This window comes from Stomoxys calcitrans, chromosome 1 (genome assembly GCF_963082655.1).
Source record: "Stomoxys calcitrans chromosome 1, idStoCalc2.1, whole genome shotgun sequence".
In the NCBI taxonomy this organism is placed as follows: Eukaryota; Metazoa; Arthropoda; class Insecta; order Diptera; family Muscidae; genus Stomoxys; species Stomoxys calcitrans.
This window is the reverse complement of record NC_081552.1, coordinates 264,768,636-264,790,928: the sequence shown is the minus strand read 5'-3', so window position 1 is coordinate 264,790,928 and position 22,293 is coordinate 264,768,636. Positions and strand designations below refer to the sequence as shown.

The following is a 22,293-nucleotide window of genomic DNA, read 5'->3' as shown; positions in this document are numbered from 1 at the left end:
TGTTTCGTTTTTATATCCAACGACTGTGCCAAGTATAGTTCAAATCGGTTCATAGCCTAATATAGCTGCCATATAAACCGATCTTGGGTCTTGACTTTTTGAGTCTCTAGAGGGTGCAGTTCTTATCCGATTGGAATGAAATTTTGCACGACGTGTTTTGCTATGATATCCAACAATTGTGCCAAGTATGGTGCAAATCGGTTCATAACCTGATATAGGTGCCATATAAACCGATCTTGGGTATTGACTTCTTGAGCCTCTAGAGGGCGCAATTCTTATCCGAGTGGAATGAAATTTTGCACCACATGTTTTGAAATGAATTCCAACAACTAAATAAATTAAATGCTAAATTAGATTAAAATCGGTCAATAACCTGATATAGCTGCCATATAAACCGATCTAGGATCTTGACTTCTTGAGCCTCTAGAGGTCGCTATTATTATCCGATTTGCCTGAAATTTTGTACGACAGATCCTTCCATGACCATCAACATGTTTATTATGATCTGAATCGGTCTATAGCCTGTTATAGCTCCCATATAAATCGATCTCTCTATTTTACTTATTGAGCCCCCAAAGGGCGCAATTCTTATTCGAATTGGCTGACATTTTACACAGGTCCCCAACATCTAATATAATTGTGGTGCGAACCGGATCATATCTTGATATCGCTCTAATAGCAGAGCAAATCTTTTCTTTTATCCTTTTTTTTGCCTAAGAAGAGATGGCGGGAAAATAACTCGACAAATGCGATCCATGGTGGAGGGTATATAAGATTCGGCCCGGCCGAAATTAGCACGCTTTTACTTGTTCCTTACAACATTTTGTATATTTGCTCCAACAAATAAAATTTTAAATGTTAATCGTTATTTGCAATTCAGCAAGTATAATTTAAATTAAAATAAATTAATATGCATAACAATGATGACAATTTATAATTTTTTTCTTGTGAATTAATATAATAGTAAAGTTAAATAAACTTTATAAAAAATATTAATAATAACACACGTGTGTTCTAAATACCCATAGAATGTTGAGTCGTTGGCGAAATATCACTCAAAAAATTACATTTTGCATAATTTCCAAAAATAAACCCATTCAGCACAACTGATGAATAATTGAGCCATTGATGAATGTCAGCCAAACGAAAATATTTCATAGAATTAATTACTTCAAGCACCTGCCAGTTTTGTCAAATCATGCGATTATATAATTATAAAGAAATAAATAAGAAAAAAAAAAACTGAAAACAGAAAAGAGATAAAACTACATGAATTCGGCAAAGCTTCGCATGCGCCAGCATTGTTTTTATGTCCATTTTGTCGTCGATTTTAAGATAATTGATGCTTTAAAACTTCTTTCCAGTCTCCTAAGGTTGGTCGTTCGTTCGTTCATTCACCGGCCCCTGGGTGGGTCTTCCAAAAACTCAACCGAATGTGGGTAAAACCCAACAAAAGCCAATTTTTTAATTTTTTTTCTCGCTATTTATTACAGCGTATTTTTATGATTTTTTTCGCATAAACGAATGAAAACCTTGAAATGATAGTGGGAATGTTTGTTTTTTTCTTGGCGGGTAGGAGGGAGATTTCAACAGTGTTACCCTCCCCTTACCACCTTATCATGGGTGGCAAAGAAAACCAAATCGATCACTTTTAAATCATTTTTTCTTTTCTTCTCTTGCCAAAATCAAAAGAGGCAAAAATCTTAAATTGCGATTTTGCTTTTGGTTTAGCATAAATGTGATAAATGTATTTTTGTTCTTTTGTATAACAAGCGTTCATTTAAAACTTCAATATTTACTTTTGCTTTCGAAACAGACAAAAGACAGCGTTAATGGGGTATTTAACCATATTTTGTTGTTTCATTTTCATGGCTTAAAGCTTTGAGTCTGTTGTTGGCCGGGTTCATATAAATGTCATATTAGAATGCGAAATACACACGTCAAAGGAAAAAACAACCCCGGAAAACAGAATTCTGCGAAAAATTTCAGCAGCGGTTGAATAACCACAAGTTCATGGACTTGTTTTGGGTGTCAATGGATTAGGTCACCATATTCTATGTTGTTGACACGAATTTACTAAAATGCCGTTTAAAACGGGAAGTTATATAGTTTTTGTAACTTTGACAATTTTTTTTTCGAAAGCATTTAGCAACAATACTGTGATTGATTGAGAATGTTGTGCAAAAATTAAAAAAAAAAAAAAAACAAATAAAAAGGCATTAAGTTCGGACGGGCCGAACTTTGGATACCCACCATCTCGGGTATATATGTAAACCCCCTTTCGTCACAATCTGGTGATGACCGATCTCCCTTTATCGGGAGATCGGTCTATATGGCAGCTATATCTAAATATAGTCCGACCTCAACCATATTTGGGTCCTATGTTAGGAGGCCTATAACAACTCACTGCTTAAAATTTCAGCGAAATCGGATAAAAAATAAAGCTTTTATGGGCTTCAGACCCCTTATCGGGAGATCGGTCTATACGGCAGCTATATCTAAATATAGTCCGACCTCGACCATATTTGGATCCTATGTTAGGAGTCCCAAAAATACTCACTGTTTCAAATTACAGCGAAATTGGGGAATAATTAAAGTTTTATGGGCTTCAGACCCTTTATCGGCAGATCGGTCTATATGGCAGCTAGATCTAAATATAGTCCGATCTGTTCCATAATTGGGTCAGATGTTGGTAGGCCCAAAAAAACTCACCGTTTCAAATTTCAGCAAAATCGAATGAAAAATAAAGCTTTTATGGGCTTCAGACCCTTTATTAGGAGATCGGTCTATATGGCAGCTATATCTAAATATAGTCCGATCTATAACTATACTTAGTTCAGATGTGGGGAGGCTTAAAATAACCCACTTTTTCAAATTTCAGCGAATTTGGGCAATAAATAAAGCTTTTATGGGCTTCAGACCCCTTGTCGACAGATCGGTCTAAATGGCAGCTATATCTAAATATAGTCCGATCTGATCTGGGTCAATTGTCGGGAAGTCTTAAGCTACTCACTGTTTCAAATTTCAGTGAAATCGGATAAAAAGTAAAGCATTTATGGGCATTAGACCCTATATCGGAAAATCGGTCTATATAGCAGCTATATCCAAATATGGCCCGATTTGTCCCCTTCAAGAATTTAACCAGCGTGCATCAAAAAGACGTATCTGTGCCAAATTTCAACTCAATATCTCAATGTTTTAAGGCTCTAGAGCGATTAAAATAGACGGACGGACACACACGGACATCGTTAAATCGTCTTAGAATTTTACGACGATCCGAAATATATATACTTTGTAGGATCGGAAATTGATATATCGATGTGTTGCAAACGGAATGACTAAATGAATATACCCCCTATATCTGCTTGAAATTTCGCACAGATACTTCGCATTGATGTTGGTTGTTGGGTATAGCAAATGGGCCACATCGATTCAGATTTGGGAACAGCTCCTATATATACCGATCACCATATTTGACATCATAAGCTTCTGAAACGATGACCTTTTTTACTATGTCATAAAACGCATGGGCGCAGTCCTGTGTTCAAAATTATTTTACAGACACCAAGAGCAGTAAGTAAGAGCGTGCTAAGTTCGGCCGGGCCGAATCTTATATACCCTCCACCATGGATCGCATTTGTCGAGCTCTTGCCACGGTATCTCTTTTTAGGCAAACAAAGGATAAAAGTAAAGAATTGCTATGTTATTGGAACAATATCAAGTTATTGTTCCTTTGGGACCATAATTGAACTGAATATTGGAGACCATAGTAGAAGTCATTGTGTAAAATTTCATCCAAATCTAGTAAGAATTGCGCACTTTAGGGGCTGAAGAAGTAAAATAGGAAGATCGGTTTATAGGGTAGCTGTATTAGGCTATAAACCAATTCATGCCATTTTCGACACGTATGTTAAAGGTCATAAAAGAAGCCGATGTATAAAATTTCAGCCAAATCGGATAATAATTGCGCCCTCTAGGGGCTCAAGAAGTCAAGACCTCAGATCGGTTTATAAGGCAGCTATATCAGGTTATGGACCGATTTGAACTATTCTTAGTACAGTTGTTGGAAGTCATAATAAAACACCTTATGCAAAATTTCAGCTAAATCGGATAAGAATTGCGCCCTCTAGGGGCTCAAGAAGTCAAGACCCCAGATCGGTTTATAAGGCAGCTATATCAGGTTATGGACCGATTTGAACTATTCTTAGTACAGTTGTTAGAAGTCATAATAAAACACCTTATGCAAAATTTCAGCCAAATCGGATAAGAATTGCGCCCTCTAGCGGCTCAAGAAGTCAAAATCCCAGATCGGTTTGTATGGCAGCTATATCACAACGTGATATATTGTAAATGGGCTATATCGGTTCACGTTGTGATATTACTATTTAAATTTAAATACCTTCTCATTTTATCTCCAAAAAAAATTTCTTAATTTTTATACCCACCACCGAAGGATGGGGGTATATTCATTTTGTCATTCCGTTTGCAACACATCGAAATATCCATTTCCGACCCTATAAAGTATATATATTCTTGATCAGCGTGAAAATCTAAGACGATCTAGACATGTCCGTCCGTCTGTCCGTCTGTCCGTCTGTCTGTTGAAATCACGCTACAGTCTTTAAAAATTGAGATATTGAGCTGAAATTTTGCACAGATTCTTTTTTTGTCCATAAGCAGGTTAAGTTCGAAGATGGGCTATATCGGACTATATCTTGATATAGCCCCCATATAGACCGATCCGCCGATTTAGGGTCTTAGGTCCATAAAAGCCACATTTATTATCCGATTTTGCTAAAATTTGCGACAGTGAGTTGCGTTGGGCCCTTCGACATCCTTCGTCAATTTGGTCCAGATCGGTCCAAATTTGGATATAGCTGCCATATAGACCGATCCACCGATTTATGGTCTTAGGCCCATAAAAGCCACATTAATTATCCGATTTTGCTGAAATTTGGGACAGTGAGTTGCGTTGAGCCCTTCGACATCCTTCGTCAATTTGGTCCAGATCGATCCAAATTTGGATATAGCTGCCATATAGACCGATCCTCAGATTTGGGGTCTTAGGTCCATAAAAGCCACATTTATTATCCGATTGTGCTGAAATTTGCGACAGTGAGTTGCGTTGGGCCCTTCGACATCCTTCATCAATTTGGCTCAGATCGGTCCAAATTTGGATATAGCTGCCATATAGACCGATCCTCAGATTTGGGGTCTTAGGCCCATAAAAGCCACATTTTATATCCGATTTAGATGAAATTTGGCACAGTGAGTTGTGTTAGGCCCTTCAACATTCTTCGTCAATTTGGCCCAGATCGGCCCAGATTTGGATATAGCTGCCATATAGACCGATCCTCCGATTTATGGTCTTAGGCCCATAAAAGCCACATTTATTATCCGATTTTGCTGAAATTTGGGACAGTGAGTTGCGTTGAGCCCTTCGACATTCTTCGTCAATTTGGCCCAGATCGGTCCAAAGTTGGATATAGCTGCCATATAGACCGATCCTCCGATTTATGGTCTTAGGCCCATAAAAGCCACATTTATTATCCGATTTTGCTGAAATTTGGGACAGTGATTTGCCTTAGGCCCTTCGATATCTTTCTTCTATTTGGCCCTGATCGGTGCAGATTTGGATATAGCTGCCATATAGACCGATCTCTCGATTTAAAGTTTTGGGCTCATAAAAAGTGCATTTATTGTCCGATGTCGCCGAAATTTGGGACAATGACTTGTGTTGGGCCCTTCGATATTTGTCTTCAATTTGGCTCAGATCGGTCCAGATTTGGATATAGCTGCCATATAGACCGATCTCTCGGTTGAACAATGACTTGTACTTATAAGCATTTGGTCTAAATCGGATGATATCTATAGAGCTGCAATGGGGCTTAAGGTATGCATTTTTCACTGGATTTTGACGAAATGTGGTTCACATATATACCCGAGGTGGTGGGTATCCAAAGTTCGGCCCGGCCGAACTTAACGCCTTCTTACTTGTTTTTACTTCTATGATAAAAGTTTAGATTGAAACTGTATTGCCGTACATCATAATTTCATTATAGCCCCAGTTTTTTAATGACGACTTGGTAGTCCACTTCAATATGGAGAGTGTGACCACAGTTATGAATAAAAGTTCATTAAACACTTCCAAAGAAATTAAGTCTGGAATTTGGATTAGCATTAAATTAGAACTAGTTCTATTCCATAATCCCCAATCAGGTAGCGTTGACGACAAATACAAATACGAATTCTTGCCATTCTCGAAATCGTAATTGTTGATAAACAAACAAAAGCAACCCCTGGGGGTACTCATTTTAAGTTGATTTTATAGCAGTCAGTCATAAACTAAAAACACGTATAAAAGGATTATAATAAGGAATTCCGAAATAGTTTAAGACCATTTCTTAGTTGTAGACTTGGGAATAATATAATGAAAGAAATTTTGTCAAAAAATCATCATCAATTCAAAATGTAAAAAGCAGATAAGGTTTTTAAATCAATTTTTTCATATTACACTGAAAAAATTGTTGTCCTAATTATAAAGATTCGAGCCATAGATTATCAAACCCAATTTAAAGAAGATCAAACTTTTTTGGGGGGTATTTTGGAGAAGGAGCAGTGCTCCAAATACAGCGTCCCACATTTGGATATCAGATTCGCATTTGAGGTATGGACCCTAAAAACTATCAATATCAAGCTTCACTCCCTTTAAGATCCAAATTGCCATGGTAAGCTAATGCGTCCTATTTGGGGGTTGTTATGGGGGTGGGACGTCCCTTAAACAGTTGATCACGAATGTTGAAATCACATTCATGGTCTACTCCCAAATACTTTTCATTTGAGCCCCATATTTCCATAGTCGGCAAACATGTCCGGATTGGAGGGTGTTTTGGGGGATGGGGCGGCCACTCATTGACTTGGCCTTGAAAATATATCTCAAATTCGTGTTATACATTAAAATAGCTCTAATTTGAGCCCCATATTGCAATGGTCAGCAAATACATCCTATTAGGGTGGTGTTATGGGGGTGGGGTGGCCCCATAGACACTTTTCCCGAATATTTGTATCAAATTCGTGCTATACTCCTTAAGAACTTTCATTTGAGACCCATATTGCTATGGTCGTAAATTTGGTCTCTTGGGGGGTGTTTTTGGGGAGGGTCGGCCCCACAAACATTTGGTCCCACATTTGATTCGTATTCTTCTCTCAAATATTGGGTTGCCCAAAAAGTAATTGCGGATTTTTCATATAGTCGGCGTTGACAAATTTTTTCACAACTTGTGACTCTGTAATTGCATTCTTTCTTCTGTCAGTTATCAGCTGTTACTTTTAGCTTGCTTTAAAAAAAAGTGAAAAAAATTATATTTGATTAAAGTTTATTCTAAGTTTTATTAAAAATGCATTTACTTTCTTTTAAAAAATCCGCAATTACTTTTTGGGCAACCCAATACCTTTTAGTTGAGCCCCATATTGCCAGGGGCAATAAATAAGTCCCGCTTGGGGTGTGTGTTTGGAGAAGGGATGGACCCCCAGAATCTTGGTCCCACATTTGGATATTAGATTTGTATTCTACTCGCAAATACCTTTCATTTGAGTCCCATATTGCCATGGTGGGTAAATATGATTTAGGGGGTTGGGGTGGTCACCCAAACACTAGCTCGCCCAAACACAATTGGATATCAGATACGTTTTCTTACCTTAAATACCTTTCATTTGAGTCCCATATTGTCGTGATTGGTCAATATATATATTTGGTAGGTTTTTGGAGTGGGGTGGCCCCCCTAGGTACCCCATCCGCAATTTGGACATCAAATTATTGTTTTTTTAGGTTGCTATAAAAGAGCACACAAAATTTCGATAAAATCGCATCACCCAACTCCGAAATCTGGCATTTCTGAAAATAAGGGTAGGGGGGAGGGTCCGCCCCCACCTTCGAATATCAATAAAGTAGTACCCTATTTTCACCACGGGTCCACAGCGCACCATCTGTGGACATTTCAAGAAAATCGGTTCATTTTTGAGTCTATGCAAAACATGCATACAAACAAACAAAAAATCCATTTTTATACCCACCACCGAAGGATGGGGGTATATACATTTTGTTATTCCGTTTGCAACACATTAAAATATCCATTTCCGACCCTATAAAGTATATATATTCTTGATCAGCGTAAAAATCTAAGAAGATCTATACATGTCCACCCGTCTGTCCGTCTATCTGTTGCAGTCTTAAAAATAGAGATATTGAGCTGGAACTTTGCACAGATTCCCTTTTTATACCCACCTCCGAAGGATGGGGGTATATACATTTTATCATTCCATTTGCAACACATCGAAATATTCATATCCATATCCATACCCATAGACCGATCTCTCGATTTAAGGTTTTGGGCCCTTAAAAGGCGCATTTATTGTTCGATTTCGCCGAAATTTGGGACAATGAGTAGTGTTGAGCTTTTCAACATTTTTCTGCAATTTGGCCCAAATCGGTCCAGATTTGGATATAGCTGCCATATAGACCGATATCTCGATTTAAAGTCTTAGTCCCATAAAAGACGCATTTATTGCCCGATGTCGCTGAAATTTGACACAGTGACTTTTCGACGTCCTTCTTCAATTTGGTCCAGATCGGTCTAAATTTGAATATAACTGCCATATAGACCGATCTCTCGATTTAAGGTTTTGGGCCCATAAAATTCGCATTTATTGCTCCATTTTGGCGAAATTTGGGACAGTGAGTAGTGTTAGGCTCTTCGATACTCTTCTGCAACTTGGCCCAAATAGGTTCAGATTTGGATATAGCTGCCATATAGACCGATATCTCGATTTAAAGTCTTGGCACCATAAAAGACGCATTTATTGCCCCATGTCTCTGAAATTTGGCACAGTGATTTAAGTTAGGGTTTTCGACGTCCTTCTTCAATTTGGTCCAGATCGGTCCAGATTTGGATATAGCTGCCATATAGACCGATCTCTCGATTTTAGGTTTCGGGGCCATAAAAGGCGCATTTATTGTCCGATGTCGCTGAAATTTGAGACAGTGAGTTTAGTTATTCTCTTCAATGTCCTTCTTCAATTTGGCCCAGATCGGTCCAGGTTTCAATATAGCTGCCATATAGACCGATCTCTCGATTTTAGGTTTCGGGGCCATAAAAGGCGCATTTATTGTCCGATGTCGCTGAAATTTGAGACAGTGAGTTTAGTTATTCTCTTCAATGTCCTTCTTCAATTTGGCCCAGATCGGTCCAGGTTTCAATATAGCTGCCATATAGACCGATCACTCGATTTAAGGTTTTGGGCCCATAAGAGGCGTATTTATTGTCCGATTTCGCCGAAATTTCGGGCAGTGTTAGAGCCTTTGACATCCTTCTGCATCTTGGCCCTAATCGGCCCAGATTTGGATATGATATCTCGATTTAAAGTCTTGGCCCCACAAAGGACGCATTTATAATCCGATTTCACTGAAATTTGACAAGTGACTTATGTTATGGACATGCTTAGGACATAAGGCATGCAATTTTCACCGGATTTTGATGGAAGGTGGTTTACATATATACCCGAGGTGGTCTGTATCCAAAGTTCGGCCCGGCCGAACTTAACGCTGTTTTACTTGTTAGAAAAAAAAAAAGATTTTAAGGTTAAGATGCTAAGTTTAAAAAACGTCAAATAATAATAATTGGACAGTCAAACTTTGAACGGATGGTCATGTCCGTGTGAGTAAACAAGAAATTAAAATTTAAGATAGCATCTTTATTTTAAAGTTTTGGTTCTTTGGCACGTTTTCTTTGCTAAAATCTTACGAATAAAGAAAAATTTTAAAATTTGGACCAACTGTTTTTCAGTCCATACATACAAAAATGTTTTCTTTGAAGTGGTAAGATTATTTGTTTTCATCATACATTTGACATTTATCAGCTGCGCAGGCAGTCAATCGGCTCCTGCTGCCTTTCTATTTCTCTGCAGATTTAAAACTGTTTTAAATCAATTCTTTCAAATCCTTCTTCACTGAAGGATCTGAAGTCCAGATGGAAGGTTTTAACAAACTAAACCTAAATAACTTTTGAAACGATGCTATTTTTGGCGACTGTAACTACTTTAGTTACCCATTTTAACAGGAGTTATATCACAAGTTTTCTTATGAATTGCTTTTTCATGTCGTATTCCATGCCACGTAGATGCCATCTAGCATTAAGCTTTAAATTCTTAATAGACTTCTAGCATGCTGGAAAAGCTGTCTTTGCAATGTCGAAGTAAGTGCAAGGAGAAGAATTTTCAAGTCTTTTAAATTGTCTTTCTCTTCCGACATCTTACATGTGTGTGTGTGTGTGTGTTTCATCTCATTTTAATGAAGAAATACTTGTTGACAAATTATTGTGACAAGACAGTCGAGCATAGATAAGATAATTAGACCAACAGCAACCGTCTAGCACTCTCAACTGGAAGAAACCAAAAAACGCGAGTGATTTATTAAGTGGTCGGTTGGTGATTCATAAGCAAAATATCAACAAACGTGGATGGCAGTCACTCAAGCGGCGTTATGGTCACAAATTGTTTCCATGGAAAATGAAAGTGAAATACAACGCAAACATTTCGTCGAAGAGTTGTGGAAAGACCCACTAAGATGAGGGGGACTTGCTAAAGAGCCCATAAAAACAAGACAAGTGAGCAAATATTAGCACAGATCACCTAGATTTACCCAAATGCCATGGCAGAGAAATACCAAGGAAGATGAAACGAAAAAGATAGAAAACAAACTCACTTAAAAGCCATAAATACAGGTGATTTACACAAGCTTCCCCTTGGACAACATGGGAGCGGACAATGATTCATGGAGCCATTAAAAGATTGGGGAGTCATTTACTCATAAAAAGCCTTAGCGCACTACCGACGATAGCCAAGTACGTATCACTGTTACGGCTGGTACTGGCACTAATAATCGTGCTAAATCCCATGAAAACGCAGGCAACAACAACAACTTGCTTTCTCAGATCATTTTGTCTAGGTTTCGCCCATAGCGTTGCAATGGAAGCTTATTCAAAATGGTTGTGTATGTGTGTGTATGTTTATTTTTAGCAAAGTGTAGGTAGGCCGACCTATTGCACACACCTTAAATTTGAACAAAATTAATTACCTTCAAGTTCATGAAATGTGAAGAACAACGAAAAACAATACCGAAGCATTTGTCTAGCTGCTTAAACAACAATTCAAGTGTATGCTAATATTTTAAGCTACTTAAAGTGATTGAATGTTCTAGCTATACAAAGATTCACCAACTTAATTGTAGGGGCCTCAGTTAAATAATGGAGAAATCCAAATTTGATAATAAATGGTTTGAGTTTAGTTTTTTCCAAAGATTGTTTGGAAAAGTAAAAAAAAAAAACAAGTAAAAGCGTACTAAGTTCGGCCGGGCCGAATTTTATATACCCTCCATCATGGATCGCATTTGTCGAGTTCTGTGCGCGGTATCTCTTTTTAGGCAAACAAAGAATATTGAATAAGAACTGTTGTGCTATTGGTGCTATATCAAGTTATAGTCCGATTCGGACCATAAATGAATGCTGAACATTGTAGAAGTCATTGTGTAATATTTCAGTTCATTCGGATAAGAATTGAGCCTTGTAGGGGCTCAAGAAGCAAAATCGGGAGATCGGTTTTTATGGGAGCTATATAAAGCGTTTGATCGATTCATACCATATTAGACACGTATGTTGAAAGTCACGAGAGAAGCCGTTGTACAAAATTTGTGCCAAATCGGATGAGAATTGCGCCTTCTAGAGGCTTAACAAATCAAGATCCCAGATCGGTTAATATGGCAGCTATACCAGATTATGAACAGATTTGAATCATACTTAACATAGTTATGGGAAAAGATACGAAAACACTACGTGCAAAATTTCAGTCGAATCGGACAAAAATTGCGCCCTCTAGAGGCTCAACAATTCAAGATCCAAGATCGGTTTATATGGCAGCTATATCAAAACATGGACCGATTTGGCCCAATTACAATCTCAATCGACCTACACTAATAAGAAGTAATTGTGCAAAATTTCAAGCGGCTAGCTTAACTCCTTCGAAAGTTAGCGTGATTTCGACAGACAGACAGACGGACGGACGGACAGACGGGCGGAGATGGCTAGATCGACTTAAAATGACATGACGAATATATTTCGAAATGTTACAAACAGAATGACGAAATTAGTATACCCCCATCCTATGGTGGAAGGTATAAAAATTGAATAGGGAAGAAAGATGCAAATAGTTATTCTATATATAGGTATGAATGCTTTTGGAATATATCTTTGAGAGCATCATTAGATACACGGTAGTCCCACCGTCCAATCTTATGCCACCGAACACACCCTCCTGGAAATATACCCTAATACCAACTGGTTGGCGAATGATCGCAACTACCAGACCAGACAATTTCTAAAATGATCCAAGTGGTCCTTTTTATACCCACCACCGAAGGATGGGGGTATATTCATTTTGTCAATTCATTTGCAACACATCGAAATATCCATTTCCGACCCTGTTGATCAGCGTAAAAATCTAAGACGATCTAGCCATGTCCGTCCGTCTGTCTGTTGAAATCACGCTACAGCCTTTAAAAATAGAGATATTGAGCTGAAATTTTCCACAGATTCCTGTCCATAAACGGGTTAAGTTCGAAGATGGGCTATATCGGGCTATATCTTGATATAGCCCTCATATAGACCGATCCGCCGATTTAGCATCTTAGGCCCATAAAAGCCACATTTTTCATCCGATTTCGCTGAAATTTAGGAGAGTGAATTGCGCTAGGCAACTCGACATCCTTCGTCAATTTGGCTCAGATCGGTTCAGATATGGATATAGCTGCCATATGGACCGATCATCCGATTTAGGGTCTTAGGCCCATAAAAGCCACATTAATTATCCGATTTTGCTGAAATTCGGGACAGTGAGTTGTGTTAGGCCCTCCGATATCCTACGTCACTTTGGCCCAGATTGGTCCAGATTTGGATATAGCTGACATATAGACCGATTTTCCGATTTAGAGTCTTATGCCCATAAAAGCCACATTTATTATCCGATTTTGCTGAAATTTGGAACAGTGAGTTGTGTTAGGCCCTTCGATATCCTTCTTTAATATGGCACAGATCGGCCCATATTTCGATATAGCTGCCATATAGATCGATATCTCGATTTAAGGTTTTGGACCTATAAAACGCGCATGTATTGTCCGATTTCGCCGAATTTTGGGACAGTGCTTTGTGTTAGGCTCTTCGATATCCTTGTTCAATTTGGTCTAGATCGGTTCCGATTTGAATATAGCTGTCATATAGACCGATCTCTCGATTTAAGGTTTTGGGCTCCGATGTTGCCGAAATTTGGGACAGTGAGTTAAGCCCCTCGACATATTTCTGCAATTTGGTCTAGATCGATCAAGATTTGCATATAGCTGCCGATATCTCGATCTAAAGTCTTGTCCCCAAAAAGGGCGTATATATAATCCGATTTAACAGAAATTCGACACAGTGACTTATGATAGGCTTTTCGACCTCCGTGTCGTATATGGTTCAGATCGGTATATTTTTTTAGATATAGCTACTAAAAAGACCAATATTTTGTTATACACAATTGAACAATGACTTGTACTTATTAGTATTTGGTCCAAATCGGAACATATTTCACTCATAAGGGACCTCCTTTTATAGCCTAGCCGCACGACGTGCCGCAGAGCGACACCACTTTGGAGAGAAGTTTTCACATGGCAAAGTACCTCACAAATGTCGCCAGCATTATGAGGGGATAACCACCAATGATAAATTTTCTTATGTTCCTGCCAGAATTCGAAACCAGGCGTTCAGCGTCGTAGGCGGACATGCTAACCTCTTCGCTACGGTGGCCTTTAAAGTGTTTATGTAAAATTTTATCTCGTTTGAGTAGTATTCAATTCCATATGCGGTCTAACGACATGGCTGATTAATGAGCAAATGAATCAGATATGGCGTCCATATAGTTATATTGCCCAATTTCTCCTTATAGGGTAGTTGTTGGGTATTATATTGTCGTCACCACCCGACTTTTGCCTTTCCTTACCCTCTTTTTTTAATAAGATTTCTTTAGCATTTTTATGTTCTTACATGATATAAAATTTTAATTTTTATTTGCCAACCACCAACTGACTCACTTTACAAGTTGTACAACCAATTTATGTAGAATGGGGCTTGGATTTTGCGAACCAAGCCATTGGCTAATTATAATAAATACACCATTCAAATATTTGTTGCTGCCCTGTCATTGATTAATTATGTAGAATTTTAAGTTCTCAAACACATAAATTTAAGGTGAAAAAATTGTTTATAAATATTTTTTTCTTTTCTAATTCCAGTGAATTGAATGGAGAACCGAAATAACGGCAGATGCAACAGAAATTGCTGAACTGGTAGTACCGGTCTTAACACCAAGGCATGGTTCAAGTTAAAGAAAAATAAAATCCCCGTTTTGTTTGTAGGTATTTATTTTGGTCAAGTTTGGTGAACACAAAGTAAGTGGATAAGGCCAAATTGCAATGAGTGAATTCAGTGATTTTAAAGAAATACAAAAGCAACAACCATATTAAACTAATATGCAAAGCAAAGAAATACCAACAACAACAACAACAACAGCAGCAGCAATAAAAACCCACAACGTACAATGGGTTGTTAACAACTCCCCTGTAATGGAACGTGTTGGAATTTCGCCTCAAAAAATAAGCAGAAAATCACATCAAAAAAATACACATCAATATTTGTGAAATACACACACACACAAACGTACGCGTCAACACATCAATGGTGTGAACAAAACAAAGCAAATTTACAAATTATTTAAATCAATAACAAGAAAATTATAAATTGCTAACAAATTCGTGGTAAGCACAAAAACTGTACCATAGCCTCTCTAAGCCTCCCGAGTGGCTTCCCCCCCGCGCACACGCACACACCAAACACACATTAAATAATCAAATATTGATGACGTCCAACTCTGCCGAATTGTGAGTGAGCAGAGATGGCATAACACCCAAAGTGGATACGTTTTGCTTTGGTCGAACAACGTTGGGGCCATTTGTTGAAAATTTGGCTAAGCTCTTTAAAATGACACGTGCATGCTGTCGTTTTGGATCGAATTGGAGCTGAGATATTGGCAGTTTGCTGGCCACTTCCTGCTGTGCTGCTGCTAGTGGGCGTCATTAAAGACGGGCCCGGCCTTTTTTTGTGAAATTTCAACAACAACGGTGGCGGCCAAAATCGCAACATGACAGTTTCCTATGCCGGTGAAGTGCCAAATGGCAGTAGTTTTGGCTGTTTTTGGAAAATTTTATGGAAGTAAGTATCCACTTGTTCGAAATGATCATATTTTCTATTCTCTAATTTATGCATGCGTTTTCAATTGTTTTTTCGTTGGATTTCTATTAAAGCAAATGAAATTTGTCAAGATTATATCTTTATTTCGCTACTTAAACATTTATTCATACAATCACCTTCACCTCGTAAAGCACCTCAGCTGTTAATGGCGCTGTTGCTGTTTTATCAGCTTTCGCTGATTCGCTAAAATCTTTTAGAAAAATTAATTTCCACTTAAAATAATAATTCATTTTCAAATGAATTATGGAGGAGTAAAACACTAAATTATGTAAAGAAATAAACAACAACAATTACTTGTGTTTATCTACAATTTTATATGAATTTCAAGTCTCATCTCTCGTCTTAGAAAATATGCTAGCATTGATAGGTTTGAAGAGGTTAGCAACATAACGCCATCTTTTGGAATGTTTACCATTTAAATGCGAGGAAAAATTTTAAGGTCGCACTGAAAACTGTCGCTAAAGGTTAGAAAATTGACTTTGGGCAAAGTCTTAGATATAGAAGCAACCATAAATATTTCCATTTTAAAAGCAAAGATGCAAAGTTTTAGACTATTAATTTTATGTATTTATTAAATTACAATAAAAATTTTAGTTTAATTATTGGAGCTATAGCAGCTATGGTCGAAAAAGAAGAAATTTTGAATGCTTTATGAAGTGAAAGTGAAATTTAGTCAGCGTCATACTAAGCACAATGGTTGGAAGTCATAACAAAACACCTCATGCTAAATTTCAGTCAAATCGGATGAGAATTGCGCCCTCTAGCGGCTCCAGATTCAAGATCGGTTTATATCGCTGTAACCGTTCCTAGAAAAGTGGTTAAAAGTGACACCTAAACACCACGTGCAAATTTTAATTCAAATCGGACAAGAATTGCGCCCTATACACGCTCAAGAAGTCAAGACCCAAGATCGGTTTATATGGCAGCTATATCAAAACATGGACCGATTAGGACCATATTTCGCACAGTTGTTGGAAGTGATATCAAAACACTATGTGCGAAATTTCTGTCAAAATTGCACCCTCTAGAGGCTCAAGAAGTCAAGATCCAAGATCGGTTTGTACGGCAGCTATATCAAAACATGGACCGATTTGTCCCATTTACAATCCCAACCGACCTATACTTATTAAAAATATTTGTGCAAAATTTGAAGGAGTAGAGCTAACCGCCTCTACTCCTTCAAAAGTTTGCGTGCTTTTGACAGACAGCTAGGCTAGTTCGACTTAAAATGTCACGACGATCAAGAATATATATATTGGGTTGCCCAAAAAGTAATTGCGGATTGTTCATATAGTCGGCGTTGACAAATGTTTTCACAGCTTGTGACTCTGTAATTGCATTCTTTCTTCTGTCAGTTATCAGCTGTTACTTTTAGCTTGCTTTAGAAAAAAAGTGTAAAAAAAAGTATATTTGATTAAAGTTCATTCAAGTTTTATTAAAAATGCATTTAATTTTTTTTAAAAAAATCCGCAATTACTTTTTGGGCAACCCAATACTTTATGGAGTCTTAGACGCATACTTCGAGGTGTTACAAACAGAATGACGAAATTAGTATACCCCCATCCTATGGTGGAGGGTATACAAATTTCTTTTTTGACATTTTACACTTTTTGAGGTGAGGTGAATTTGCATCATTAGTTTAACTTGAAATAGAAACGGGCGATAACTCACGTACTGGCAGGCTATAGATTTGAATTTTTTTTCTCAAAAAGTTTTGCATAGTTGTAATTGCATTGACACTTCATTGACAATGAAAGAAGCAATCACATGTATGGGTATTTTTCTTTCTAAATATTTACGGGTAAAAATTAACAAATTGCAAATAGAGTGGCTGAAAAAAAAACACAAACACTCGCAATGAAATGTTTCCCTTTACAAGTAACAACAATTAATAGTGCTGTAATTAGCGGCGAATACGATTGTTTTGTGTGGCCATTGACGTTTTCACTGAATTTTACGTCTTCACATTGTTTATTTATTGTATTGGAAATCGTTCGTGTTGTTTTTTTTGTTCTTTTATTTTTGTATAAAAAAAACAACGATAAGAGATGCATTTTTCCATTAATGATGGTGATGGTGATGATGACAACCTGTACAAATATTCAAATATTTGTGCACCAAGTATTTGTTTTTTTAACGAGCTAAGAAAACAATAGACAATATGGGAAGATATTCACAAGATTTATGATGAAAATTAGAATTTAACATTGGCCTTTGTCATTTACAATTTAAATTAAAGATATAACATTGCAACTACTTTTTTATACCCTTCACCATAGAATGGGGTTATACTAATTTCGTCATTCTGTTTGTAATACCTCGAAATATGAGTCTGAAACCGCGTGAAGTATATATATTCTTGATCGTCTTGTTATTTTAAGTCGATCTTGCCATGTCCGTCCGTCTGTCGGTCCGTCCGTCTGTCCTTCCGTCCGTTCGTCCGTCCGACCGTCTGTCTGTCGAAAGCACGCTAACTTTCGAAGAAGTTAGGCTAGCCGCTTGAAATTTTGCATAAATACTTTTTATTTGTGTAGGACGGTTGGAATTATAAATGGGCCAAATCGGTCCATGTTTTAATATAGCTGCCATATAAACCGATCTTTGGTCTTGACTTCTTGAACCTCTAGAGGGCGCAATTCTCCTCCGTTTTGACTGAAATTTTGCATGAGGTGTTTTGGTATCACTTCCAACAACTGTATTCAAATCGGATCATGTTTTGAATAACAGCGATATAAACCGATCTTGGGTCTTGAATTCTTGAGCGTGTAGAGGGCGCAATTCTTGTCCGATATGACTGAAATTTTGGATGAGGTGTTTTGTTATGCCTTCCAATAGCTGTGCTAAGTATGGCGCAAATCGGTACATACCCTGATATAGCTGCCATATAAACCGCTCTTGGGTCTTGACTTCTTGAGCCTCTAAAGGGCGCAATTTTTGTCCGATTTGACTAAAATTTAGCACGTGGTGTTGTTATGCCTTCCAATAGCTGTGCTAAGTATGGCGCAAATCGGTACATAACCTGATATAGCTGCCATATAAACCGCTCTTGGGTCTTGACTTCTTGAGCCTCTAAAGGGCGCAATTTTTGTCCGATTTGACTAAAATTTAGCACGTGGTGTTTTGGTATCACTTCCAATAACTGTACTAAGTATGATTCTAATCGGTTCATAATCTGGTATAACTGTCATATAAACCGATCTTGGGTCTTGACTTCTTGAGCCTCTAGAGGAAGCAATTCTTATTTGATTTGGCTGGAATTTTGCATGAGGTGTTTTCTCATGACTTCCAACAACTGTGCTAAGTATGGTTCAAATTGGTCCATGTTTTTATATAGCTGCCATATAAACCCATCTGGGATCTGGACTTCTTGAGCCTCTACAGGGCGCAATTCTCATACAATTTGGAAGAAATCTTGTACAACGGCTTCTGTCATCACCTTCAACATACATGTCTAGTATGGTCTGAATCGATCAATAGCTTGATACAGCTCCCATATAAATCGATCTCCCGATTTTGCTTCTTGAGCCCCTACAAGGCGCAATTCTTATCCGAATGAACTAAAATACTACACAATAGCATATTCTCATTCAATATTCTTTGTTTGCCTAAAAAGAGATACTGCGCATAGAACTCGACAAATGCGATCCATGGTGGAGGGCATATAAGATTCGGCCCGGCCGAACTTAGCACGCTCTTACTTGTTTATTTGCATCATCCGTAGATTGGGGCTATGCTAACTTACAATTTGGCTTGTACTTTATCGAAGAGTCTAGCTGCTACTCCATCTTTTTATACCCACCACCGAATGATGGGGGTCATTTTCTCATTCCGTTTGCAACAAATCGAAATATCCATTTCCGACCCTATAAAGTATATATATTCTTGATCAGCGTAAAAATCTAAGACGATCTAGACATGTCCGTCTGTCTGTTGAAATCACGCTACAGTCTTTAAAAATAGAGATATTGCGCTGAAACTTTCTCCATAAGCAGGTTAAGTTCGAAGGTGGACTATACCGAACTATATTTTGATATAGCCCCCATATAGACCGATCCGCCGATTTAGGGTCTTAGGCCAATAAAAGCTACATTTATTATCCGATTTTGCTGAAATTTGGGACAGTGGGTTGTATTAGGCAATTCGCCATCCTTTTTCAATTTGACCCAGATCGGTGCAAATTTGAATATAGCTGTTATATAGACTGAAACTCCGATTTAGGGTTTTAGACCCATAAAAGTTACATTTATTGTCCGATTTTGCTGAAATTTGGGACAGTGAGTTGTGTTAGACCCTTCGATATCTTTCGTTTATTTAGCCCACACCGCTTCAGATTTGGATATAGCTGCCATATAGACCGATCCTCCGATTTAGGATAATAGTTCCATAAAAGCCACATTTATTATCCGGTTTTGCTGAAATTTGCGACAGTGAGTTGTCTTGGGACCTTCGACATTCTTGGTCAATTTGGCCCAGATCGGTCCAGATTTGGTTATAGCTGCCATATAGACCGATCCTCCGATTTAGGGTCTCAGGCCCATAAAACCCACATTTATTATCCGATTTTACTGAAATTTGGGACAGTGAGTTGTGTTAGACCCTTCGATATCTTTCGTTTATTTAGCCCACACCGCTTCAGATTTGGATATAGCTGCCATATAGACCGATCCTCCGATTTAGGATAATAGTTCCATAAAAGCCACATTTATTATCCGGTTTTGCTGAAATTTGCGACAGTGAGTTGTCTTGGGACCTTCGACATTCTTGGTCAATTTGGCCCAGATCGGTCCAGATTTGGTTATAGCTGCCATATAGACCGTCCAGATTTGGATATAGCCGCCATATAGACCGATCCTCCGATTTAGGTTCTTAGGCCCATAAAAGCCACATTTATTATCCGATTTTACTGAAATTTGGGACAGTGAGTTGTGTTAGACCATTCGATATCTTTCGTTTATTTAGCCCAGATCGCTTCAGATTTGGATATAGCTGCCATATAGACCGATCCTCCGATTTAGGGTCATAGTTCCATAAAAGCCACATTTATAATCCGGTTTTGCTGAAATTTGGGACAGTGAGTTGTGTTAGGCCCCTCGACATCCTTCGTTAGTTTGGCCCAGATCGGTCCAGATTTGGATATAACTGCCATATAGACCGATCTCTCGGTTTTAGGTTTTGGGCTATAAAAGGCGCATTTATTGTCCGATTTTGCTGAAATTTGAACAGTGAGTTGCGTTAGGCTCTTCGACGTCCTTCTTCAATATGGCCTAGATCGGTGAAGATTTGAATATAGCTGCTATATATATACCGATCTCTCGATTTAAGGTTTTGGTCCATAAAAGGCGCAATGACTTGTACTGTGACTTTGATGAAAGGTGGTTTACATATATATCCGAGGTGGTGGGTAATCCCCTTTTTATTTGTTTAATTAACCAACAGGCAAGGTATGTCTCCAGCACATTGAGTTGGGGGTACAAGGTAATTCTGTATGTCACAGCTGCTGGCTTATTGGTTGCAAACAAATGGAAAGCTCCAGAAAGACACTTATCTCTGACAAAAAACACCGCCTCAAAGAGCAAAGAAAGTCAAATATTGGGTTGCCCAAAAAGTAATTGCGGATTTTTCATATAGTCGGCGTTGACAAAATTTTTCACAGCTTGTTACTCTGTAATTGCATTCTTTCTTCTGTCAGTTATCAGCTGTTACTTTTAGCTTGCTTTAGAAAAAAGTGTAAAAAAAGTATATTTGATTAAAGTTCATTCTAAGTTTTATTAAAAATGCATTTACTTTCTTTTAAAAAATCCGCAATTACTTTTTGGGCAACCCAATATAACACCACATAAGGAAGCCAAAGTTAGCATTGGGCAAAAACTTGAACCGAACCGTCAGACAGACCAATATCCTATTAAACTTATTGATCTTATGAATACTTACTTACTTTACTTTAATTGGCCAAGACAGAACATTTGTTCCACTAGCCGAACGATCTTCTGCTCTCATTCCAAAAATTTCTGACACCAAGTTTCGAGGTGTCTCTCACCACTTGATCTTTCCATCGGGCTTTTGGTTGTTGTTGTTGCAGCAGTGTGTTGTACACCGAGGCGGCAGCCCTTGCCGATGAAAGATTCCTGCGGATCAATCCGGTACGTATAACCGGCTGCCATGGGATTGAATGGGCTTTTGGTCTTCCCGGTTTGCGTTTACCACCGTATTTGCCTTCAAATGACTTCTTTCATTAGGACCTTCCATATCTGTAAAGAATTATGATTTGGGGTCAGCAAAAAAAAGTAAGGAAAGAAGTTTCAGGATGGTGGATATACCAGAGTAAGGCGCGATCAAACGTTGCGCCATTCCTTTTGTTTATTTTTAAATCTTGACCATGAGCTATTATATAACAGCCTTTCACTTCTAATTACACAGCGGGTTATTATTCATTCGCTATCTATTACCTTATTTTGATTTTCCAGCTTCATTTACTGTTAGCATTAATTACAGAAAATTTCCATTATATTGTTAGGGCAATGTAATTTCGAATATTGTTTGAACAAATCTAATTTCCATTGTTTTAAACCCGAAGCGTGATAAAAACAATAAAACATGAAAACAACAACAATAAGAGAAAAAATCTACAAACTTTACCTGAAACACTTTTAGTGCTTGTTGTTCAGTGGTACGATCCAATGCGACTTCCAAAGAATTGTCATCATTGTTGCAGTGTTTACAGAAATCCATTTTGTGAAATGCCGATGACTAATGCCAAAGAGGAGACGGAAACTAAATAGAGTTATTAAAAGCACATTGCGAACCTTTAAGACTGAAAAACAAACAAAGATGTCATTTATTACTAATGGTAATTGTTAAACTAAACAAACATAAAAACACATTATAATCTGTCTGAAGAATAATT

At 37.8% G+C, this 22,293-nt stretch overlaps 1 protein-coding gene across 4 annotated transcripts in view; it reads left to right on the top strand.

Moving 5' to 3' along the window:
• The window catches only part of LOC106091891 (bestrophin-2), a 61,322-nt gene that overhangs the window by 2,299 nt on the left and 36,730 nt on the right, over positions 1 to 22,293 (top strand). For 3 of the 4 annotated variants that reach the window (XM_059360231.1, XM_059360230.1, XM_059360228.1), the window contains exons 2-3: positions 14,375 to 14,428; positions 14,498 to 15,350. In XM_059360231.1, the coding sequence (XP_059216214.1) occupies positions 15,280 to 15,350 (71 nt within the window). In that variant the 5' untranslated portion in view covers positions 14,375 to 14,428; positions 14,498 to 15,279. Of the gene's footprint in view, positions 1 to 14,374; positions 14,438 to 14,497; positions 15,351 to 22,293 lie in introns of all 4 variants that reach the window. The other variant, XM_059360229.1, reaches the window with a different exon arrangement.